This window comes from Prosopis cineraria, unplaced genomic scaffold (assembly GCF_029017545.1).
Source record: "Prosopis cineraria cultivar Desert tree isolate PC_DT_omini unplaced genomic scaffold, ASM2901754v1 PC8, whole genome shotgun sequence".
NCBI classification, from domain to species: domain Eukaryota; kingdom Viridiplantae; phylum Streptophyta; class Magnoliopsida; order Fabales; family Fabaceae; genus Prosopis; species Prosopis cineraria.
In genome coordinates, this window is record NW_026555339.1 from 11,979,105 (window position 1) to 11,995,812 (window position 16,708).

The 16,708-nt window shown below is 33.6% G+C and overlaps 2 protein-coding genes across 10 annotated transcripts; both read right to left on the bottom strand.

Annotated features, from left to right (window-relative positions):
• Nucleotides 1–473: 473 nt before the first annotated feature.
• On the bottom strand, nt 474–14,736 carry LOC129318797 (uncharacterized). 9 transcript variants are annotated; one of them, XM_054963752.1, is made up of 13 exons: nt 4,259–4,427; nt 3,998–4,166; nt 3,676–3,860; nt 3,488–3,572; nt 3,279–3,338; nt 2,855–2,976; nt 2,634–2,711; nt 2,488–2,551; nt 2,070–2,132; nt 1,827–1,984; nt 1,603–1,680; nt 1,446–1,530; nt 474–1,261 (listed from the first exon to the last, which is right to left on the bottom strand). In XM_054963752.1, exons 1-13 carry the CDS (start codon nt 4,313–4,315, stop codon nt 699–701), a joined length of 1,767 nt encoding a protein of 588 aa, XP_054819727.1. In that variant the 5' UTR covers nt 4,316–4,427; the 3' UTR covers nt 474–698. The 9 variants fall into 9 exon arrangements, 6 of the variants coding, with proteins under 6 accessions (XP_054819727.1, XP_054819726.1, XP_054819722.1 ...); XM_054963751.1 differs by having other exon boundaries at nt 2,070–2,180; XM_054963747.1 differs by having other exon boundaries at nt 2,070–2,297; nt 3,676–3,857; nt 4,259–4,425.
• Nucleotides 10,733–11,581, bottom strand: LOC129317309 (probable disease resistance protein At1g61310). The gene has a single exon (XM_054961662.1). It carries the CDS (start codon nt 11,579–11,581, stop codon nt 10,733–10,735), a length of 849 nt encoding a protein of 282 aa, XP_054817637.1.
• Nucleotides 14,737–16,708: the final 1,972 nt, after the last annotated feature.

Sequence of the window (16,708 nt, forward strand, 5' to 3'; positions counted from 1 at the left end):
CCAAAATAAACTCATGAACTAGCTCTTATAGACCGGATCAAGTATTTAAATCTTGCGACCAATTCTGAGCCCCCAAAAAATATTATAACTTGCTTAATTGATTGTTTCTGGATTGAAATTAATTATAAGATAAATCTCACATAATTTTTTCCCTAAGATTACTAAGTGAAATTTAAAATAACACCTTGAACTTTTGTTTATTAATATAATTTTCCATTAATATTTTTTAGTTTTTTTTAATTATTCATTAGCAACCTCAATGAACAGTGAGAACTAAACAAGTGTGAAGAATTTAGTTAGATGAGATATGATGACATAATAATATATATTATACGCGATTGAAGTTTATTTTGATTCAAATTCATTTTCGTTCTCCAATCTAACTATTTAGAGTAATCTACAGCAATTGTAATCACAAAAATTAGTGTCAGAGTGGGAGTGATTAAGGCGTGTGAGCCATATGAACTAGAGGATTTGCACAGATAACATGTATCGCTCACTGAACGTAGATAATATGGCAATACAAGAACAGTGACTACTACAAATATTTGAAATCCAACATGAAGATAAGATTTAGTGAAACATGATAATCTGTTATGGGTTCTTGAAAGGGAAAGTATGACCAAAACACGAGACAAATCAAAGTTGACACAAAGTGGGTGACCTCAAAGAGCTACATATCTCAATAATAACCATACTTAAAAGCCAAATACGTCGCCAGGTTTTGAGAGATCATCCTTCACACTGGCCAAGCTTGCTGTTGCGTCACTAAGTTGTTCTTTTAAGGTTCTAACTTGCGACTCCAACTGATCCAGCTGCTTCAACTTGTTGTTATGATCAGCTTGCATATCCATCACTCTTTTCCAAATGGATGCCAGCCATTTCTTGTCAAAGCCAAAAAATTCGAGTTCATAATATAGATCTTCAAATGCCTTCTTCTTTGAATCATCCATTGTCTTTGGCGTCTCTAATTTTAGAAATGCCAACATGTCAGCTAAGGACTTGTATCCCACCTTGCGAATCCTGTGAGTCCTTTGTGCGAGGTCCCAGTCCCGTAAATGTCGATATTTGACAAATGCCTCTTCGAGTAAGCAAGCACATCTTGCCTTAATCTTAAATAGACCATGAAAATCAACAGACTCTTCTGCTGGAGGTTGCTGATTTGTTGAAGATGAAGTCAGTATTTCTGCAGTTAATGGAGTGGTAGTGATGCCAGTACTCGGTGAAAGCACTGTTGGATCCAGAGGCAGAGGATGAGACACTACAAATAACAATGACATCAGTTTCGGTTTAAATATTTAAAAGTGGATAAAGTTGGGAAGTCATAGCAGTAAGTTGCAATTTATTTGAAGTTTGGAAACATTTTGAATTGAGATTTTAAATTTGCTAACAGTATGTGAAATTTGGAGATACACGCTAGGTCTATTGATCAATCCAAATGATACCTTTGTAATCTTCAAGAGCTTGTTGAGTGTCCTCCACAAACTCTGGCGGTTGAAGTTTTACTTGTAGTTGTTTCTCAATCAACTCCTATATATGTAACCAATGGCTTTAGTCTTCTATATATATATTATCCCATGAAGAAGAGTGTAGCGAACCTACCTGTGGTGAAGTTCCTACTGTTAATTCTTCTGATACAGGATCTTTATGAAGACTTCCCTCTACAATTTCCGTGTTATTCTGCACATGGATTGTTAATTGATATATCAGTTTCTAAGTTTAACTTCAGTGATGAAATTAATTTTTTCACAAGTAGAAAAGGAAGACAATTTACTGAGAGTTATGTGCCAATAATGTGAAATTAATTAACATGAGTCAAGATACACCTCTCTTGATTTCGTTGAACCAACTGGATAAAGGTACTGCTCTTGAAGGCATTTTTGAGTATCAACAATTGCATCAAATTTTTGTGAATGTAGCTGAAAATCAGAAGCTCCATGAACCTCATTGTGTGAATCTCTAGTAAGCATTTCTTGAGGAGGAGCTATGGTAGAATATGAGGATAAAAGCCATAAGTAGCTAGCCATGAAAATTAAGAGTAAACCTAAAAGAAAATTAAAATTTTATACCAAAAGTATCATCTTGCTTCATCGACTGAAAATGTGAACCTGCTGACCTAACAAATGCCTTGTCTGGAAAGTGAGCAGGTTTTGATAGATCATGAAAGTCAACCAATTGTTCTGTTACATGGTGTTGCTTCATTGAAGAAGAAATCAGTAGTGCTTCTGAAGTTGAAGTGGTAAAGATGCTAGTACTTGGTGAAAGCATTGATGATTGCACATGCAAAGGAAAATATGCTACAAATAAAAAAGATACCAATTCACATTTGAATATATAAAGTTGGCGAAAGTTTGAGAAAGTCGGAAAGTCATAATAACAAGTAAGTTGCAATAAATTTGAAGCTGGGAAACATTAAAATTTTGAAGTCATTACATAAAGAGCAACTTGGCCAGATATATTATTTCTTTGGAGCAATTCAAAAGATACCTCTGTAATCTTGAATATCTTGTTGTGGGTCTGTCACAGTCTGTGGTTGTTTGTCAATCAACACCTGTACATGGAACAAAAAAAAATTAGCATGTTAGGTTGTCCTCTGTAATGTTATCCCATAAAGAAGCCGGTAATGAACCTACCTGTGATGAAGTTCCCACCATTGATTCTTCTGGGGCAGGATTTTTATGGAGACTTAACTCTTCTATTTCTGTGTTTCTCTGCACATTAATTGACAATTGATATATTTGAGTTTTTAAGTATAACTTCAGTGATGAACTTAATTTTGTACATCCGAAAAAAAGGCTAATTCACTGAGAGTGTTTGATTAATGTGAAAGAAAGTAGTAGGAGTCAAGATACACCTCTCTCAAGTTCACTGAACCGGCAGTATGAAAGTTCTGCTCTTGAATGCCTTCTTGAGTATCATCGATTACATCAATTTTTTTCGATTGATGGACTTCTGTAGCTACTTGAACAAGTAAATCTTGAGGTAGCATTTGTTGATGAGAAGTTGCAGCAGAATATGAAGATAAAAACAATAAGTAACTACAAAAGTTAAGATAAATAAGAACTAGAAAAAAAAAATTAACAAATTCATGCCAGATATACCATCGTGCTCAAGCAAGTGAAAATTTAACCCTTTTGCAATAAATTAACTTGGAATTTCATTATTTCTCCTTTGATTTTCTTCATCTAGATTATCATCATATTGAAAACTGTATTAAGTAAATGCAGTATGTGATGGTACTTCTTTATCTTGGTGCATTTAATCAACTCTACTTATACCTGAAGTTGTGGTCGGTGATGAAGAATGATTACCTACGGATGGATTTCCAACTAACTCTTCTGCAGATGGGTGTTGATATGTTAAAGCGTAGAAACAATATCAATTGAAATCTTAAAGTTAATAGCAATCAGTTGAAATTTTAAATTTAATATCAGTATGTGCAGCTTGGTAAAGTAAATTACTTCATTTGTGCAACTTAAAATGTTACCTTTGTATTCTTCAAGAGCTGGTGGTGGGTTCTCCAAAACTAGTGGCAGTTCAAGTTCAACCTTTGGTTGTTTCTCAATTACCTCCTATAAATGACACCAACAATTTTAGCCTTTTAGGTTGTCTTCTACATGATGTTATCCTCTATGAGTGAAATGAAAGTACCAGTGATGAATTTCTGACTAGTACCTCATCAAGTTCTCTGCTTTCTACACAGCTTGCGGCACTTTGTTTAATTACACTGTTGTTGTTCTTTAGTATTGCATATTTTTCTTCCTTATGTTGTTGTTCAGCTTCCCTTTCATCCTTATCTTGAGCATCACCGTCAAGGTAATGTTCCCTTTCTGCTGCTGATATTACACCTTCTTCGTCTTCTAAATGCAATTTCAGAAGATAAAAATGAAGGTTGTCATTTATGAATTACAGGATTAGGCAAATCTATTGTTTCATTAGTTATGTAGTCTTTGTATTTTTGGGCGTCTGTTGCATTGGAAAATATAGAGTTGTGTACCATGGCTTTTTTTTTCTTGTGACAAACCTTGTGGCTCTGAATCTGATTCCATATTAATGGCATGTTTGAGCGTTTGAGAAAAGCCTTTCATTTTGCATTCCTCAACATGACTGTCTTTTACAGTTTGTTCAATCATCTGGCTGCTAAGTTGTGCTGGAAGTTCCAACTCCTATGACACGATTAACAAAAAAAATTAATATATCATGGCATGAAAAATTAGGCACTTCTATTTATGTGTGTATCTATATACACATATATTACCTTCTTTGTAGCTTCATTGTCACCTTGCTCTCTTACTTCTAAATCAAACGAAGGCATGCCGCTCAAATCTGGACATCCACTGATATGTTGTCCGTCAAAGGGTGGCCATGTTACATGATAATTTTGCAGGGCAATGCGAAATTTTTTGGCAAATTAGTAAGCTTGAGTACTTTCAGCACCGGAAGATCAATGCTTTGGTTCAGATTCTGATCTTCTCCATGATTGTATTTGCCAAAAACATATTCCAAACCAGAAGCATCTTTTATCTCAAGAGTCTCAAGTTGCAAGAGGCCACCAGCAAAAGATGCCGGAATTAAACATCCCAGATGATCACATCTCTCAACAAGGACTTGTTTCAATTTTGGGAATAAAGGCCCTACAGAAATAATGTCATCCTCTTCCTCCTCATATTTTATTATATGTTCCAATGCAACGCAATCTCTTACTTTCAACACTTCCAATAGTACCATAGTTTGAGCTGTAGAATGTGTGAAGACGAAGGTCAGCTTTGGACATTCCTCCAATTGTAAGAACTTGAGACTACACAAGTTCAGCTTGCCAACTGAGACTATGCGATGTAGCTGGCTACACCCCATTATAAATAGCTCCTCCAGTTTCTCAAAAAGGCCAGAAGGAGGTGGACCATGGCATAAGGCTTCCAAGCACTTCATGTTCTCGACATTCAACTTTTGCAATTTGAAGAAGACACTTCTAGCTTGATAAGACTGACGGTTTGTGGTGTCAACCAAGCATTCAATTTTGTCAGAATCACGAAGTAGGAATTCAATTAACTCATTCATGCATTCTCCTCCTAAAATCATGTCAGGAATGATATTTTTATGATTTGTCAATATTTTTTCTAAGAAAAGAACCTCCACTTTCCGCGCGAGATTCTCTATCCTGACATTATTTAAAGACAAGAATTTTGACTTCAAATCTTTCTTCAAAGTATTTATGGAACTTCCAATTTCTAGATGATACCTTTGCAATACGTTAGAGAAGTTAATTTGGTACAATAGATCAACAAGGGTACGATCCCTTAAAACACTTTCTTGAAGATCGTTTCCAACAAAATACAACTCCTCTAGTTGAAAACATCTGGCTACCACCTCGACAGGATCACCTCCTCCTATGCTGCACCCTGATACTTCAAGTAACCTTAATTCCCTTAGTCTCCATAATTCTTTGGGTAGCTCCTCTATTGTGCAATATAGTAGCTCAACAGTGTTAAGCATCTCCAAGTTTCCCAAGATAGAGATATTGCCCAAGTTCCATCCTCTCAAGCAAAGAGCTCGAAGATTTTTCAACCCTTCAATTGATTGGGGCAACCAAAGATATGGTGTTCTCAATGTACATGCATTTGTAATGGCCAACACCCTCAGCTCTGTAGTGACTTTGAAAACAATATCTGAAAATTCTGGTGAGCACCCTCTATCATCAGAAACAAATAGAATCTCAAGTTCAGGGCACATTAACTGATTTGGGTATTTAGTTATATCATGGCAATATAATCTTTTTGTATCATCGACCTTTCTTGTTATTGTGGCCATTAAATACTCTCCAGGCCCTCTAATTAGTCGAGTTTTCGTTCCTCCCAAAGCTGCTTGACGCACCAAGTCGCGTACGTGAAAATATTGCTCTTCTTCAGCTAGCAATAACAGACAAGAGTTCAGGAGTTCATCAATGACGGCACCTACTTTGCTTCTAGTTCTTTCATAGGACTGAACATTCTCAAATATGCCCGATGCAAATGCGCATCTGATCAAAAGTTCGAGAGTGATGTTTGAATTTTCTGGAAAGAAAGCACATAATACGAAAAGTGAGCTCGCGTCATAACGCAATTTTGAAATACTTAATCGCACACATTTGTCAACCATTGCTAGGCCATCATAACCTCTAGATGCTTCCCATGCTTCCTTCCACATATCTGCAGACCTGCCCTTCAAAGATTCAGCCACGATTGTAATTGTAATGGGTGATCTTCGACATCTTTTTACAATCTCTTGTGCCAAAACTTCATCTTCTAATGTGCCCACATGTCTTTGGAATAGCATCCAAGCTTCCTCTTGGGTCAAAAGTGACAGAGAGATCACTTTTTGACAACCCACCAAGGCACGTAAATTATTTTTCGAAGCAATCAAAATAACCTTGCTATTTTTACCAAGGGGAATCCCTATGTCTTCGAGATTAAGCTCTTCTACAATATCATCCAGGACTATAAGAAATTTGTCACCATTATTCAACCTCTTGGAGAGCGTTGCAGCTCTATGGCGTTCGTCTTCATCTAAGATTAAGCCTAAACTGTGTGCAATCTTATCTTGAATTAATGAGACGCTTGTATAATTAGTGGAGAGCATGTAAAATATAACCACATCAAAGAGCTTCGAGTGCATCGCAGCCCTGCATATTTCTGAGGCCAAGAATGTTTTACCATAACCCCTCTCTCCATAGAGCCCAATCATGTCAATGTCATCATTTTTCAGAGCCGTGAATAGTTCACCATATGGCTCTTTTCTAGACTTGAAGGCAGTGAAGTTTTTTGAATGACTCGCTGGGACCAGAGTTGGATTCTCTCCCAGGTGGGGCCCGCCCTCCCTATCTGTCTCTCTCTTATTGGAACATACATCTACCAAGGGGAGTCCTTGGGGATTCCTAACCCGGGTTTGAAATGAGTATGTAACAAGTTCAATACTCCAACAGAGATGACGAACTTCTTGAGTCAACCTTCCTAATTGCTTGCCTACAATATATCGACGTGACCAGTTAGGGAAAACCCCAACACAACGGCTCTGGCTTGCTTCTGCTACGTCTTCCAACGTCCCTGCCATTTCTATGACGTTCTCTGCCTTTGCCAGCTGTTTCAGAAGGTCTTTTGGAGGCTCAACCATGCAGGCAAAGTGGGTTTCTATTTCTCGTATTGTTAATCTTAAGTAGGCCTTTTCATTTCTGAGATTTGTAAGAAGAGCGTTGAATCGAAAAATACATTGGAAGGCTTCCTGTATAATGCTAATTGTTAACATCTTCCCAAAAACAAGGACATTATCCAGGGAAATTATAATTATCAAAATATATTAGAAGTATTCCTGAATGTTTAGAAAAGATGAATAATCATTTTCTCTAAAGTATTGGCATTATGGTAATTAAAGAAACAAAGGTAGCGTTGGATTGATGAATTTGAATTTTAAATTTAAAATCTTGCATTTTAAATTACATTTGAAATCCACATATGTAAAATCATTTAATGAAGAAGAGAAATGAATTGAGATTCAAAAAAAAAAAAAAAAAAAAATGATAAGTTTATTTTTATTATTAATCGACAAGAGGTGAGAAAAGATACAAAAGCCATAAATATATGAACAGTGAAAATGCAAAGAGAACAAAATATTTGAAGTGATTAAAATTTTAAATAATTAAAGTGTAAATGAAATTTGAAATTAAAATAAAATTATAATTTGAAGTCATAAATTTTTGTGTATTCAATTGAGAAATTTAATTCAAATCCAAATCCAAATCTTCATTAATCCAAACACATCATAAGAGTATTCAACATCCAATGTGGAGAATAGAAGCTTTCTCTAAAACAAGTTGGCTTTTTAGGGAGGCCATTTAAAATGATTTCCCAAGAAGATGTAATATCATATTCAAATTTTTCAAAAAAAAAAAACAAAATAGCCAAAAAAATTAACATTTAAAATTTCTAGAAATCATGTGTATGTCAAGAACACACACATACATTCGTACGTACATATATGTATGTTTGTGTGCGTGTATTAAAATGATAATTACTAGTCACTAAAAATTAGAATTAATATAGGGTAGATAAATACTGATAAAGATAATAAACTTGAGTCCAAGTTGGGTGATATTGTTACTCAAGTGAGGGCATCAAGGTGATGATATAGATTGGAAGTAGGAACATGTTTTGTGTGAATCCGCTTGAGGGGACATCCTGATTTGGTTTCATGTGATGTTATGTTGTATGTAATGTGTAACTAGATTTTTCCTTTATCTTATGAAAGATATTGAAAAGTTGTGACTTTCTTAATACTAGTACTTGATGTATTTTAACTTTGCTGCCACTAAAATAATTAAATATAATTTAATTAACTTAAGGTGAAGGGGTTACTCTACGTACCAGCATGAAATTTTTCCCAGCATCATGCTGAACATTGGTTCCCAAGTCCTCACCACCCGGCACTGAAAGCGACTCATCCTGAATAGAACCAAAACGATACATAATTAGAAAGTGATTGATGCAATTACTTGGCTAAGCTCTGTGCGTGCATGTGTAGTGTGTACTCATCCACAATAATATTACCTGCTTTTTAGCTTTGCCATCGCCTTGCTGTCTCACTTCAGACATTCCACGCCATCGTGGACAACCCATTACATGTGGTTTACCCAAGGATGGGCATGTTACATCACAATATTGTGGGCAAATACCAGTAATATTTGGCAAGTGAATGAGCTTCATAACTCTCAGAACAGGGAGTTCAATGCTCTGTCTTCGATGTCCTACTTCACAATTCCATTTGCCAAATACATATTTTAACGCACGAGCTTCTTCTATTTCGAGACTCTCCAATTGTGGAAGGCCACTGGCAAACAGTGCTGGTAGTATGCATTCTAGATGTTCACATCCCTTGATACAGACTTGTTTTATTTTTGGGAACACAGGCTCTGTTGTTGAAACAATGTCATCTTCTCTCCCATCTATTATATGCTTCAATTTATCACATTCTTTTACTTTTAACACTTCTAACATTTCCATTTTTTGAGCAGTGGCCGTTGTGAAGAGAAATATCAACTCTGGACAACCTTCCAATTGTATGGCTTTGAGCTGAAATAATTTTAGCTGCCCTATAGATACCAATCGGCCACATTGTATTATGATTAGCTCCTTTAAATTCTCAAAAAGGCCAGGAGGAATTAGACCACGACACAAGGCTTCCAAGCTGTTCATGGCTTCAATTTTCAGTTTCATCAACTTGGGGAACAAGATGCTTTCCTCATATAGTTGATTTGTGGTGTCGATCAAGCATTCTATGTTAAAATCAAATAGTAGAATTTCAGTTAGCTCAATCTTGCATTCTCCTTCCAATGGAATCATCTCAGGAATGAGGCTTTTATAATCTCCTCTAATCTTTTCCAAGAAAAGTACCTCCAGTTTTTGTGCCAAATTCTGGATTGCTTCAACATTTGTACTAGAGACATTAAAATCATTGATAGATATGAATTTTGATGTTGAATCATCCTTCAAAGTATCAATGCACCTTCCAATTTCTAGATGATATCTTTTCAAGTTCTTAGAGTGGCCAATTTGGTGAAACAATTCAACGACAATTTGATCATTTGAAACCATTTCAGAAACATTATTTTCAATGAAATACAGCTCCTCCAAATGACAACATCTTGCTAGCACTTCAAAAGGATTGCCTCCTATTCTGCTCCCTGATACTTCCAAAAATTTTAACTTCCTCAATCCAGCTAATTCGTTAGGTAACTCTTGCACCACACAGTTTAACAGTTGAACAGTGTCAAGCATATTCAATTTTCCCAAAATAGATATGTTGTTTAATTTCCATCCTCTCAAGCAGAGAGTCCGAAGCTTTCTTAGCTCATCAACTGATTGGGGCAACAATAGATTTGGGCTTCTCCATATAAATGTATTTACTATGACCAGTACCTTGAGCTTTATCGTCTTCTTGAAGAATGTAGTTGGGAGTTCTGAGTAGCATCCACCACCAGTAGAGATGAATAGGATCTCAAGATTTGGACAGTTTAGCTGATTTGGGAATTCATTAACATCACGGCAAGACAATCTTCTTGTGTCTTCCCAATCATCCTTTTCTATGAAGGCCATTAGATTATGTCCAGGCCCAGTAATCACATGAGTTTTTTTATCTGCTACCAATAAGGCTACATCACGCACCAAGTCATGCATTTCAACAATTTGTCCTTCAACTTGTAACAGCGAACTGCATTTTTTGATTTTATCAATGGCTATATCCACTTTGTCTCTAGCTCTGCTATAAGAGTCAACATCATCAAATATGTCCAGTCCAAATGCAATCTTGATCAAATCTTCAGGAGCAATTTTTGAATCTTTGGCTAGGAAAGCACATAATAAGAAAAGGGATTTCTCCTGATCCTTCAAACGATTGACACTTAATTCTAAACATTTATAAAAATCTTCCAATCCTTCTTCAATGCATAGAGGTTGTCTGTGATCTTTCAATGTTGCTAATGCATCTTTCCATACATTCAGAGGTTGATCCTTCAAAATACTAGCCACAACTTAAATTGCAATAGGTAATCCATGACATTTATCAGCGATCTCTTGTGCCACATCACTATCTGCTATTACACCAGCGTGCCTTTGGAATAAATCCCAAGCTTCTTCTTTCGTCAAAAGTGATAGATGAATCGCTTCTTGGCAATCCATCATGGTACATAAATTTTGTCCTCGAGTGCTCAAAGAACTTTGCAATTTTTACCAAGAGGAATCCCTATTTTATCAAATTGAAGGACTTCCCACACATCATCTAAGATTATGAGATACTTCTTATCCCCTGCAAACCCCATGGACAGTCTAGTAGCTCTAGTGTCTTCACCACCTATCTCCGTCCCAAAATCCAACTCTAACCAGCTTGCGATGTCTTGTTGAATAGTTGTCTTTTGACGTTTAGACACTGTGACAAAGGCAATTTTATCAAATAGCTTCAAGTCCCTAACTGATTCCTGCACTGCTCTTAACAAGGATGTCTTACCACAACCACCCATTCCATGAAGCCCAATCCTTGTATTCTCGTCATCTTTCAACGCCATTAAGAGTCTCTCGAGACCTTTTTCTCTGCTTTCAAAAAAAATGAAATCTTCTGACATACGCATGGGTTGAAGAGATTGACGATGTGCAAACAATAGATTTTGTCCCCAGTTTTCATTGAGCTGCTTCATTTCTTCAGTCACTCCTGCTACTTTCTTACCAACAATATATCGACATATCCAATTAGGCAAAACGGCATTACAACAGCTCTTGCTTGCTTCTGCTTTCCCTTTCAACTTCTTTGCTTCTTCTAAGAGATCTTCTACTTTCTTCAACTTCTCCCGAGTGACCTCTGTAGGCTCATAGGTGTTTGCTTTGGCTTTTCTAACTTGGACTTGCATGCTTTCTCTTGTTGACCTTAAATTGTTTTGTTCAACTTCCAGATCTTTAACAATCTTGTTGAATTTATAACAATGGCGAGCTTCTCGCGCTACTGTCGTCACCAAATTTGCCACAACTCCAGCACCAAGATTGACTCCAAAGTCTTGACACGCCATTGAAAATAACTTTACCTGATTATGAACGACCACGATAAATAGTTAGAAAGTTATTCATGCTATATCTGCCCATGTGTAAAAGACAAATACATAGCCATCAAAAGCTTTTTTTTTTAACGTCCAAAGCATTTTAATTTAAAGGAGTGAACGCTGTCGAAGTATCAGTTCATTTAGTGTATTGATCATCTAATTATTCTTCTAGATGTATGATTTATTGAGATAATAATTAGAGTCCTATGTAATATAAATTTATCCTATAAGCCTCTCATAATGATTAATATTTTGTCAACGGAAAACATAAATATTGATCTCTATAATTTTTATAATGTTTTGTTGTTGATCCCTCTGGTTTGTCTCATCTACCATGTTCATCCCTCTACTTTTGAATATGTCCAGAGGGACAATAATTTATACTAATAACTGTGTTAAATTATCCAATGTGTCACTAACAACATTAATGATGATGTTAATGTGTTTAAAATACAATGAGTTGGCAATTTGAATTAGTAGAAAGTTAAAAAAAAAAAGGACAATTACTTTTTGATGATTGTTTTGACAGCAACACTTGTCAATGTAGGCAAGGACGGATCCAAAACTTAGCGGTTGGGGGGCAACTTGAAAAGAACATGAAGAATGAGAGGCCAAAATCTAATTTAGACTATTTTATGAATAAAAAAGATAATATTTACCAAAGGTTATAAAATGCAAGCAGGCAAGAACCCTCCGTGCCCCCGCTCTGTCACTGAGCATTAGAAAGTAATTTTAGTTGGTAAAGCCTTTTACCTTATGCATCAAATGTCTTTTACCTGATTTAATATTGTTAGTACTGCATCATCATCCCACTAGATATATTTAGAAATAGAGAGATTAATATTGTAAATAAAAAAAACTATAAAGACTTAAAATATTAAAAAAAGAGTACGTGATAAAATTATAGGATTCAATATTTATATTTGCCTTTTTGTTAACGCACGCTATTATGGTTACATGCAAAAGTAATTATTAATATATCACCCCTTTTTTTTGTATACACTTATTGAATATACTCACCAACTGCTCACCAATAGGTAGAAAATGATCGTATCCTCAAACCTAAACCATCTGTGGTAAATTATAAGCTAAGTTTTCCATAAAAAAAGTATAACATGTAATGATAATTAATTTGATATTAATTTTTAGGAAAATACTTTTTCCAGTCTTTTTTGTATAAGCCCTGTTAACTATCTTTTTAAGAAAATTATAAAAGTTAATTAAATGTCAAAGATTTTCACAACTTTTCAAAACTACCCTTAATCAAATTAAAGTCATTATTGAAGTCAAGAGTATAAGATATAAGGACATTTTTGAAAATACGTCATTAATGTTTCATTAAATTTTGTAAAGGCTCTAATGTTAAAGATTAATAGGTAGCTAGCTAGGGCCTAGGGGTCTTATAATTAGATTAGGAGGGGGTATTTTATTAAACAAGTAGTTAGCTGCATAACTCTATTGTAACTATGACTATTTTGGTGGGAAGGTCACTTAAGTTTCATCACGATAACTAAACATCGAAGAATGTTTGGATATTTATTAAAAATCATGATTTTAAGTTTATAATTGATTTTAGCATGTCTTACCACCTCTCACTAAATAAAACTCCACCCCTTGCCTATATCCTTTCTTCGGAATAAACAATTATTTATTTATGTGACAGCTGCTAAAATAAGTCCTCAATAAGAAAAAAAAATATCATAGTAAAGGAACACATGCCAATGAATAACAAAACGAAACAAAATGTTAGAGAGAGAGTTAGAGTGTTTTATATATAAAATAAAACTACCTTTCCTTCACTGGGAGTACTGGAATAGGGATGCTTCTCCCAACTTCTTAAGCAGAGTCAAAATATTTGTTGTAAATTCTTTTTTTTTTCAGAAATATTTGTTGTAAATTCAATGACGAGAAAACCTGAAACCAAAATTTTGTCAATGTGGGTACATTATTTAATAAATGTCAATTGTATAATGCAGTAAGATGTAACATTGGCAAGAGATCTATCTCGTCAGTTCTCTCACCAGTCCAAATATTTAGATTGGCGTTGATATATTACCCTCCTCCTAATAATAAACATAATAAAAATAATAAAATCACAACATAAAATCTAATAAAAATAATAAAAAATAAATTAAATTACCCTCCTCCTAATAATAAACATAATAAAATCTAATACCAAAAATCACAACATGATTCACAAACCTCATAAATCATTGATATATTTCCTTTGGTCATTTTCTCTTTGTCTTTATTTATTTATTTCATTTCATTCTCCCTAAAATAATGTCCTATTTCAACCAAACAACAAGTCATTAAAGTTCATCTCCTCCTTGGGCTGAGGCAGACACTCCATGATGTTACAGATTAACAAGATTCAGAATTTTTGGTATATAAAAATGTAAATAAACAACAAAGAAACTTAAAAACTAACAAGCAAATGGAGGTGTAAAAAAGTAATAGGCGAAGATAATGTATCAGGCTTACCTCATATGAACGTACGGCGTCTTCAAAGATCAAACTTCTTTTCTTTTTGGGTAATAAGAGGAATGAAAAAACAAACTAGAAAACCAGGCAAGAACAATCCTGATGAAGAACTTAACAAGACTAAGGCGAGAGCGAGGTAATTGGCGGATTTATTAGCTTCCCTGAAAGATCAAACTTCTTCAAAGCAATATAAGCTCCCTCTCCTCCTCTATTTTCTTCCTTTTTCAGAAGAAAATAAACTGATAATGAGAATAAATTTGAAAGAAAAGTTAACGTGCCACAAGAAATTACAACAGGTATGATTTTTTGTTTTTGAAGAAAATAAACTGATGAGCAAAAAATTAAACTTGGAAGGAAAGCTAGCAGCAGAAGAAATCACAAGAAGCAAAAGGATTTTTTTTTAATTTTTTTTAGTTTAAACTTTTCTTGAAGAAATGACTCACAGAGAAAACTTGGAGGAGGAAGATAGAAAATTGAAGGCAAGCCACAAGCAGGAACGGTTTTTGGTTTGATCTGAGCGGACTGCTTTGAAGCAAATCTTGGAGAATCCGATGAGTGACCACGGGTTGGTATAGTGTGGATAGTCTAACTCTCACCACTCTCGAGATCTTCTTTTAATTCATAAAATAGTTTGTCTTTCTAATACTATATTAAAATGTCATTAACAACATGAATCATCAATCCATCATTGTTTAAAAAAAAAAACTCTCTCTTAACTACAATATATAACTAATTCTAATAAGTAATCCTAAACTAATTAGGATTCTAAAAAAAATTGATGAAAATCTTAATTTAAAAAAAATTACATATTTTCAATTATAACCTTAAAGAAAATAAATATAATATTTAACTTATTCAAAACACTCTCATTAATTACTTGAGTAAAATATAATAAAATAAAGGTATAATTAATATATATATATATATATATATATTTATAACCTACACCATATCCTATATTTTAAACTAAACATGACTTCTAGAAAATACACCTTCTGTCCTTATATATAAAAATTTAAAAAAATATTTTGTCTCGGAATATATGAGATTGTTAGAATAATTTGTAATAAATGAATTATTATGTCCTTATTATATTATAAAGAAAAAAAATAAGTACTCATCAATTTATTTTGAAAAAAAGAAATTCTTTTTGTATTTACAATAATCCAGGAAAAACTGAAATATTGTTATGCTTCTAAGTAGATAATCAACTTTTATTAATTTATGTAATTCAATTAAAAATATTTATATATAAAGACAAAGATAGTATCATATATTACAATTTGATGGAGCACTCTACTCCTTCAAATCCAAAATATAGCCAGCTTTAAGAAAAATTTGTATAACAATAAAGTCTTCATTCTTATAAAAATATTTTTTTATCCTTGGTCCTTATTATCAATGCATTTTATTATGAATGAGAGATAAATTTACATAAATGTCTAGATTAACAAATACAAGAAATAAAATAAAATAAATTTACATGTATGCTTATATTTAAATTAGAATTAACTAAAGAAAATGTTTATATTTTGAGTTAAAGTGAGTATATTACGGGACACTTTTTAAAAATAATTTTTGGTTTTTAATATAAGCAGATATTAATTATTTTTAAATATTATTTATATTTAAATTCATTAAGTAAGAGAGAATGTTATGTAACTCTTACAAAATTAATTAAATAGAATTAAAATTAAAAGTTTGTTATGCTCCCTTCATTAAAAATAAAAATATTTTTTGAGGAGTTAAATATTTAAAAATGTAAGGCATTTTAGTTTTTTGAGACATAATCATTACTTATTTTTTTAAGTGTTCATTTTAATAATAACTATATATTTATTGTAAAGTATTTAATTAGGGTAAATATAAAAAGATATGATTAGTTTAAAAATAAATAATAATTTTATTTCTTAATAATAATTTTATTAAGAAATAAAATTTAATTAAAAATATTTTATATTTTTAAATAAAGAGAGTATTTTTTTAAACAAAATGAACACCTTAGGCTTAGCAGCTCCTTCTCCTGAATTCTAGTGGGATAATTGTAGTGAGGTAGTTCATCGTATCTCGTAACAAGAAGTTCGGAGACGGATATTTGATTCCTTGCCGGGGGCACTCTATTGGGTCTCCCGTGCTGCGTTGACCAAGGCTACAAAGATCAAATTTCTTTTTTGTAACAAGCTAAGAGGAATGAAAAGCAAACTAGAAAGCCAGACAAGAAAAATCTCCTGGCTGAACTTAATCACACTAACTAATGCGAGTGAGATGATCAGAAGCTTCGTTAGCTTCCATGAAAGATCAAACTTCTTCAAAGCTATATCGCAGCTCCTTCGCCTTCTTTATTGTTATTTTTTTCATTTCTTTTTTGAAGAAAATAAACTGATGATGAAAAGAAATTTGAAAGCAAGGTTGCAGAGGCACCAGAAATCACGACAAGCAGATTAAAATGATTTGTTTTTTAAGGAAATAAACTGATGGTCTGAAGAAACTAGAAACAGAAGTTAGGGCGGCGTACAAGAAAATAATCACAACAAGCAAGACGATTTTTCTTTTTGTTTTTTGAAGAAATTAAACTGATGATCAAAAGAAATGTGAAAAAGTTACGGTGGCACA